This window comes from Trichosurus vulpecula, chromosome 5 (genome assembly GCF_011100635.1).
Source record: "Trichosurus vulpecula isolate mTriVul1 chromosome 5, mTriVul1.pri, whole genome shotgun sequence".
Taxonomy (NCBI): Eukaryota; Metazoa; Chordata; class Mammalia; order Diprotodontia; family Phalangeridae; genus Trichosurus; species Trichosurus vulpecula.
The window spans coordinates 194,746,093-194,754,970 of record NC_050577.1 but is presented as its reverse complement, the minus strand read 5'-3'; the positions used below and the strand labels follow the sequence as shown (position 1 = coordinate 194,754,970).

Sequence of the window (8,878 nt, the reverse complement as noted above, 5' to 3'; positions counted from 1 at the left end):
CAAAAGGGTGTTAGACTGAGGGACCTGTCCCTGACAGGGGATCCACAAATCATCTACTCAAGCCCCGTCACTTTATAAATGAGAAGATCCAGACCCAGAGACCTGAAATGACTTACTTGAAGGTCACATACTTCAACATCAGTTTCGACCTGCCTAGGATAATTGAATTGGTTTTTCTTTAGGAAAGTGGACCAAATATATATGAAAGCCTATACGTAGAACCAAAAAGTTCTTTATTTCATTCCTATCAAACAGAATAAAACATTTCCTCCAAAAATTACAAGTCAAAGATAATCTTACAGAGATAACATTTGAAATATAATTATGACAATTAAAAATACCAAAATGGAAATAGCAAGAAAAAGAGCCATCAAAAAAAGGAACAAAAACCCCACAAGAGTGGAATTTCTTTGAGTTCTAGTATAGAATTATCTTTCCTTCTTATCAGGGTATAAAGTTCAATGAGAAACTGTCTAGGTCACGCAACAACATATAGTTATGTCAACTAAGGAGATGAGTCTCACTCATAGAAGAAAACATGTTCCAAGGAGATGACCAGAAAAGATATGGAAAGCTTCTAGGTCTTTTCTGTTTATTTTAGAGTCTTCTTGACAAGGCAAACTTCCAAGATAAACAAGATCTCCTGCATATGTAGATTCTAATTTAACAGAGGTCTTAGCACTTGCTTGGATTTAAAAATAGGTCTCATTATCATCGGTAGTGTTCAGCTGCAAGTACTCCAGGCTGCCTTTTTTATAACTGGCCACACGCCTTGGTTTCCGGTTTGGTAAACCTTGGGACTGCCTCTTCTGCAAAGATTCAATGATCATGTTGGAAAATTCTGCCTGTAAATGTTGCTGATTCTCCCTGGAAAGAAGGAAAGGAGTAAAACATTAAAGGAGAGACAATGCCATCCACCCACCTCTTACCATCGTATGTAGTTTTTGTTACTGATGTTGAGTTGCTTCAGTTGTGTCTGATGCTTTGTGACCCCACTTGGGGTTTTCTTGGCAAAGATACTAGAATAGTTTGCCATTTCCTTCTCCAGTTCATTTCACAGATGAGGAAACTGAGGCAATCTTCATATAGATAATTACTCTGCTCCAGGGTTGTCTCAGGTAGTTCTGCCTTTAACTCTTGTAAAGTGAGTTTTACAATCAATGATGGTGACCACCCTCGAGTGTAAAATATAGATCATGTTTGTATAGGGCTTTGCTGTTCATAGGGGGCTTCCCCAAATATTGTTTCATTTGAATAGAATCAATTCTAGGTAGAAACAGGTTGGGTTTGTAATAACAAAGCAAATCAAAAACCCTGCTAGGAACATCCTGCTAGGAACAAAAAACAAGTTAAACTGTCTTTGTATATGCTGATGCTGGAAGGGCTAAAATGATAACCTTTCCTGGTTCTACTCCTCACTCTGTGGAATTCTCCACCATTCCCAGCAACCTTTTCACCTTGTACGTGTCCTCTACCACAAGAGCCCCCTCTTCCAATTGATGAGATCCTCCCTGAACCTCCATATTGAGGAAGTGCCTAGGGCAGCCATACTCACTCCTCAGTCCCCTCTCAACTCCACTCCTGAATTTCCTGACTTCTCTACCATGCCCCCATACTGGTACCTTAGGAACCTTCCTCTGCTTTATTGCTCCTTGAGGGCAGGGATTGGGCTTTGGTTTGGTTTTTTTGAGACCTTTATTTGTATTCCCAGGGCTTAGCACAGTGACTGGCACATAGTAGGCACTCAATAAATGCTTATTGATTTTGAAGAAGACAGATGAATAGCAAGGACCCCGATTTAAAACCTGGCCCCTTCCTACCTTTCCAGTCTTCTTACATGTTTCTCCCTACCACAGCATTCCATCTACCGACTCTGGGCATTTTCATTGACTGTTCCCCATGCTCAGAATTCTCACCCTCTTCACCCCTATCCCCTAGCCCCTCTGGCTTCCTCCAAGTCCCATAAAATCCCATCTTCCATAGGAAGTCTATCCCATCCTCTTTTATACTAGTACCTTCCCACTTGATTATACCCCATTCATTCTGTATCTAGCTTGTTTGTACATAGTTGTTTGTATATTGTCTCCCCCCCCCAACCGCCATTAGACTGAGATCCTTGAGAACAGGGAATGTTTTTTGTCTTTCTATCCACATTGCTTAGCACAGTGCCTGGCACATAGTAGGTACTTAAAAATGCTTGTTTACTGACTGACTCACAAACCTTGAACCTGTTGGCCAAAGACAAATTTAGGCTTGGTCCACAGCAATGTTGGTCCTATGACTATGTTGGCCACCGGTCACATAGCTATTCTCAGGGCAAGTGCAAAAGTTTGGTTTAATTTGGGGTTTTGGTGCCTCTCATAGGGTTGACCTGATGTTTAGAAATTTAGAAGTCAATTTCTTATTTTTGTCAAAGGCCAAGGAATAACCTATCTGAATGTTTGCCACAGACTCTGTCACTATCCAAACTGCTGAGAAACCTAGTCACCCTTGGTTACTGGATGTCTTTGAATTATAGAAATTGTCACCTCACTTCTGGACATACTCAAAGATTTTCAGAATGCCAGAAACCTTGGAGTCTAGGCTCTGCTCATAATTACTAGGTGGATAGCCTCTCCAAATAACTTAGAAAGTCCCCAATGTATCTAAGGCCTGAAAACCTGCTGACCTCCCAGGTGATCTTGCTGTTTGCATCGTAGTTATAAATAAATTGTTACCATGAGTGACCCCAGCCTAGGGTAGGAAGGACCTGAAGATTCAAAGATGGGAGAGATAGGAGGAGAGCTTTTATTCCTTAATTAGTTGGATTTTTCTCCAGGAATAAAAATAGGAACTAGCTTCACAACTCTTTGGCAAGCCAGAAGTTGTCATAATCTCCATTTTTTTGCCTCATTGGAACTTAGAAAAGAATATAGTACATCACTAAAGACCCAAATAGGCCCCCAGGAAGCCCCAGAAGTGAAGTTTTGTAATCTACTCACGTCTGACATATTATTTTCCTGCCCACAGAATCTACCAAAGATTAAATTTCTTATACGTAGTAAAGTCTAGAGGAGCATTTCTCAAGTATGATCCAAGGACCTTTCACTTGTGACCTGTGAGGGTACAACTTTTTTTTCACAATAATACTAAGATGTTAATTGCCTTTTAAAATATTCCTCCCCTTTCCAACTACTTATCTGTGTGAGGCCAGATTTTCTTCAGACAAAATAACATATAGCAAAAGATTGAATGTAGAAGCAGAAATGAGAATCCAGCTGTCTTCTATTAAGCTAGATATTAAAGAAGTTTGCAAAATTATGTGAAACAATACCACTCTTCTCATAAAAATTTTTTCTGTTTTGGAAAATATAGGCATTTTTAATAAAAAAAAGTTATTTATGTTAACATGCAGTAGGATTTACTGTTATTTTTTAATGATTTAAGAAATATTTTTCAAATTTATCAGTTTTAGTTTCTAACATAATAAATATCGTTAAATACAGCCTACATAAATAAAAGCTCTTTGGGATCCTCAATAGCTTTTAAGATTGTAAATCATTTCTGAGGCTAAAAAGTTTGAGTGTTTGAAAACTTCTAGTCTAGACTCGAGAACCAAGACAGCCCATTTCCCTTTCTTTCTGTCTTTACTTCCCATTCTGTAACTTACGCAGAAGGAGGTGTTGGCAACCTATACTCCTGGTCCTTAACTCCTGTGAGCCAGTAGGTGGTCTCTGTTCCCCTTCCCTAATGAGACAGAAAAGAGACACATTGCAAGTGATGGACTAAAGCAATTCATACACATCTTCCCAGGTTTGTCTGAACCTATCCCTTTGGTCATTTCTTACAGTACAACAGCACTTGTCCAATAATTCCTCCATTGATGGGCACCTACTCCTCTTAGTTTCCATTTCTTTGTAACTACAAAAAGAGCTGCTAGAATTTTTTTTTTTTGTACACAGGGGTCCTTTTCATCTTTCTTAGGTATCTTTGGCTTTTAAGTATAGTAGAGGCATAGCTGGGTCAAAAGGTATACACAGTTTGGTGACTTTGGAGTCAGAGTTTCAAGCTACTTTCTAAAATGGCTATGCCAATTCACAGCTCCATCAATCATGTGTTAAGATATCCAAGGCGGGGCTCTCTCCAGCTGCCTTGATCTATATCTGGCCACTGGACCGAGATGGCTCCAGAGGATGAAGCAAGCCTGGTGACTTTGCACAGCTTTACCTCGCCCAAACCTAATTTACTTGCAAGTCATGGCATTTCCCTGATGTCATGGTCCTCTCTGAGAACAAAGGTTCTCACAACAAGGTACCCAAGGGATTACTCTTAAAAAGTAGACAATAACAAAATTTATTTAGAAGAAGAATAGATTTAAGTAGAATCTCAAGGAAAAAAAAAGGAAGGAAGGGGCAATGACACTTGTAGACCTCAAAGCCATACTAAGAAACAGTAGTTATCAAAACTATTTGGTACTAATTTAAAAAAAGAAAAGATCAGTGGAACAGACTAGATAAGCAAGAAATTAAAATAAGGGAACTCAGTAGCTCGATGTTTGATAAACCCAAGAACATAAATTACTTGGGGAAGGACTCCTTGTTTAAGAGGAACTTCTGGGAAAACTGGAAAGTAGATTAGCAAACAAAAGGCTCATAGATTGATAGATTTAGAGTTGGGCGAAGACTTAGTGGTTGTTGAATCCAACCCCTTCATTTTACAGATGATGAAAAAAGTCTAGGCTATCAGGGCTTCTTAAACTTTTTCCACTCCGAGACCCCTTCAATGCTTCTTAAACTGTGAGTTGAAACCCCATGGGGTCTTGACCCACAGTTTAAGAAAGTGCTGACCTCTTATTGTATATGTCATAATGGTGGTTCTTTTCCATGTATGGGTAGGACACTTCTGTGGCCTAGAGGCACACAGAAGATCGTTCATAATTTTTTAAAGTTTTATTTATTTTATTTTTAATTTATGGAAAAAAACAAACATTTACATAACATAATATAATAAAAAGATGATTGTACATCAAGCTGCAAATCTATGTACAACTTGTTATTCTTTTTAAATATATAATTAAGTTGTCATGTAACTTTTTTCTTTTTCTTTTCCCCTTTTTCCCTTTCCCTCCCCACCCCCTTGGCTACCATTGGACCCAAATATATATATATAGATATGTAAAATCATTCTATACATATTCTATTGATCCGTTCTTCCTCTGGATGCGGATAGTCACTCAAAGTTGTTTTTAAAACAATATTGCTTTAACTGTATACAACACTCTCTTGGTTCTGCTTGTTTCACTCTTCATTATTTTGTGCAAATCTGTCCATGTTTTTCTAAGGTCATTGAGCTCATCAGTTCTTAGAGCACAGTTGTATCCCATCACAATCATATACCAGACTTGTTCAGAATTCTAAAATTATACAGTTCTAATTCTGTGATGGGAGGATATGATTTATGCACACATCATGGTACATAAATGAAATGGAATATTATTGTACCCCAAGAAATGATAAATATGAGAAATGCAGAGAAACTTGGGAAGACCTGATGAAGAGTAAATAAGTGTAACAAGGAAAAGAACAGGTACGATGATGTAAATGGGAAGAATAAAATGAAACGGAACACTGTATGATCATAATGACCAAGCTTGGGCCCAGAGAAGCAATGAGAAGACGTACTTCCCTTCTAGGGGAAATGATAGGAGGAATTTTGTTTCCATGGGATTAAAAGTACTCCTCCTAGCTTTAGCAGAATGTAGGTCAGGTGACTGGTTCTAATCAGAGCTGTGATCTAACAGAACCAGGCTTCTGATCAGGTGAAAGGTTAGATGCTTGTAGACATGCATCAGGAGCTGTTTGAGGATGGCATGATGCAGTTCAGGGGGTTGCATCTGGCTGATGAAGAGCAAGGAGGGAGATTCGAATTTGAATAATATAAAAGGCTGGCATTTGTCTGAACAAATTGTACTCTCTATACAGGATGTACCCAATTATTCAGAGAGAAGAAATACAAAATATAATGAAAACCTTCCTGGCTTTCAAATGAATATTGTTTATTCCTAGACTAAGTATGTTTCTCACATTGCTTTGTTTGGAATGTTGTATATGTACATACACACATGCATACATACATACATACACAAGTGCTGTCAGACATGGTTGGTGTGTTGATTGCTTTAATAAAATTATTTTCTTTTAAAAAATCTTTTTTATTGGGGAAGAGCCACTGGTTAAGTTAAGGGGGAAGAGGATGTTTAGAAATTAACATAATATAAAAATAGAAGGCCTCAGTATAACTTTTTAGAAGATAGATAATATTAGCAGCATAATGCTGACATGGTTTTATGTAAAAGGCAGGAAGTGAGGAAACAGGAGCTTATAACTAAGGTGATTAATGCCTGAATCACTAACCTCACTAGCCCAAATAGCCTCCCTTACCCCAGGAAACCCTCCAAGGGGATGCTGGAGACAAATGTATTGTGAAAGCAAGTTGTTAGATTTTCAATGTAAGCATTTACGTCTTACAAATCAGGGCTTGATTTATGGTTTTTTTTGATTATTTAGACTTAAGAAAGTGATGGAGAAAATGTTAACAATGGAGATTAAACAATTTTTTTGGACAGCTGTTTGTTAAACATTTATCAGCATACTCCTGTGCCTCTCTCATTCCCATTTGGAATGGCTGGAAAGGTAAAGAGAGAAGTATTGATATGTACGTGAAGGAAATAATAGAAACTTTTCATCAGCCCCTGAATGTAGACCAAAAAAAAAAAAAGAATGGCATGGTGTCAAAACCAAATCTGAGACCACCTAATTGAAACAAAAGGAAGATGTTGGCATTTCTCACGTTGATCATTCATCTGTGAGGAGAAGGTAGAAAGGATAATTGGGGCAAAGTCATTAGATTCTATCTTTACCTTCCTCAGCTCTGGAGCTTGAGAGGGATCTGATGAAAATATTTCCAAATATAGTTAAAATAAATAAATAAAAGTAGTGGCTAGTGTTTATATATATGTATATGTATATATATATATATGCATATATATATACACACACATATATATATGTTACCTTTAAATAAGTTTCTCCTCTCACTTCATATAGGAACTGGCATTCGGTCCTCTTCAGAATAGATATAGTGGATCCACTCACGTGAATCCTCAAAGCTAAAAAGGAAAAAGCAAAATTAAATTACTTCCATTCAGAATCCAGTTTCATAGCCACATGTGTTCTCACTTATTCTAGCAATATGTTTCAACTCTTCTTATTATCTTAGGTATCCTCTTAAAAAGAGATTTTGTGACCTACTTAAAGCATATCCATTCACATGGGAGTGCAAATGATTTTCATTATTCTTTAGAATGTTTCATAATCACTGCTTCCTCAGTTTATGCACGTTTGTTCATGGTTGCAGTAGATGTGTCCTAGCTTGGGGCAGAGAACTTGGGAGTTCGGCTTTGTTTGCATTATGATATAATGTCAAGAAGCACCACCAAGGTGGTGGCTAAATGTGAGTGAAGAGGATAAATATGAGAGATATTGCGGATGTAGAACTAGCAAGGTTTAGTGATATATTGGCTATGTGGGATGAGGGAAAAGAAAGAATCAAGGATGTATCTAAATTTACAAATTTAAGTGACTGAGAGGATAGCAAATAGAAAAATAGAAAAGTGAATAGATTTAACAGAAAAAAAGGAAATTTGAAATGAAGGCAAGTCCATAGAAAAAGATAAAAATTTCAGTTTTCCACAAACTTTGAGATGTTTATAGGACATACAGGAGGAGATAATTAGCAGTCAATTAATGATGTGTGACTGGGGAGAGATCAATTCTCTCAAGTCCTGCTCTTTCGCTCTCACCTGTATGAAAAACTAACAATGAGAAGTTGTAGTCCCAATTAAGTCGGAAACCGCTGCTATATAATTACCAATTCCATTACAAATACTCAACAAAAGCTTAAAACCAACATCTCCCAAACCAACCTCATAAATAATTCACAGAAAATGGTTAGTACAAATCTTATTTGGCCTATCCAATTTTTAGAAGCCCTCTCAAGACCATTTCCTCCTGCTCTATAGCCTTCTATTACAATAATAGTATTGTAGAATTCATAGATTAAGGTCTGGAATGGACCTTAGGGGTCATTTAGTTTAACGTTTTATTTTATAGATGAGGAAATTAAGGCCCAGACAAGGTTAAGTGACTTCCCCAAAGTTAAATGAATATTTAATAGCAGAACCTAGGTCCTCTGATTGCAAATCCATTCTTTCCACTGTACCATGGCTTTCCCTCACAGTCATCAATAACAAACGTTTGCTGGGTTTCTCCCATATATAAGTGACTATTCTAATACTCCTCTCATTATCAGTTATTGTTCAGTTATATCTGACTCTCCATGACACCATTTGGGGTTTTCTTGACAAAGATGTTGGAGTGGTTTGCCATTTCCTTCTCCAGCTCATTTTACAAATGAGGAAACTGAGGCAAACAGGGTTCAGTGGCTTGCCGAGGGTCATATAGTTAGTAAGCATTGGTAAGTTTATGAAGATGTCTCCCTGATTCCAACCCCTGTGTTCTATCCACTGGACCACCTAGCTGCCCCACTTTTCATTATCAGGATGAAGTAATATAGACTCCATACTGAAGGACACTTGACTTATGAATTCTAAGTTGTAAAACCAAGTCATTATTCCTGGTGCCTATTAGCATCTAAGTCCCACTAATCTTTTTTTATTAATTAATTTATTTTTTTTAGTTTACAACACTCAGTTTCACAAGTTTTTGAGTTTCAAATTTTCTCCCCTTCCCTCTCCTCACCTCCCCCACGCCTTCCAAGACAGCATGTAATCTGATATAGGTTCTTCATATAGCTTCTATGTCCCACTAATCTACAGAGT

At 37.5% G+C, this 8,878-nt stretch overlaps 1 protein-coding gene across 2 annotated transcripts in view; it reads right to left on the bottom strand.

The window, feature by feature from the left end:
- Positions 1-222: 222 nt before the first annotated feature.
- Positions 223-8,878, bottom strand: part of GUCY2C (guanylate cyclase 2C) — a 118,858-nt gene continuing 110,202 nt past the window's right edge. For both annotated transcript variants that reach the window (XM_036760341.1, XM_036760342.1), the window contains 3 exons: positions 7,053-7,147; positions 3,650-3,726; positions 223-867 (listed from right to left, as the gene is read on the bottom strand). In XM_036760341.1, coding sequence (XP_036616236.1) covers positions 693-867; positions 3,650-3,726; positions 7,053-7,147 — 347 coding nt within the window. In that variant the 3' untranslated portion in view covers positions 223-692. The remainder of the gene's footprint in view (positions 868-3,649; positions 3,727-7,052; positions 7,148-8,878) is intronic.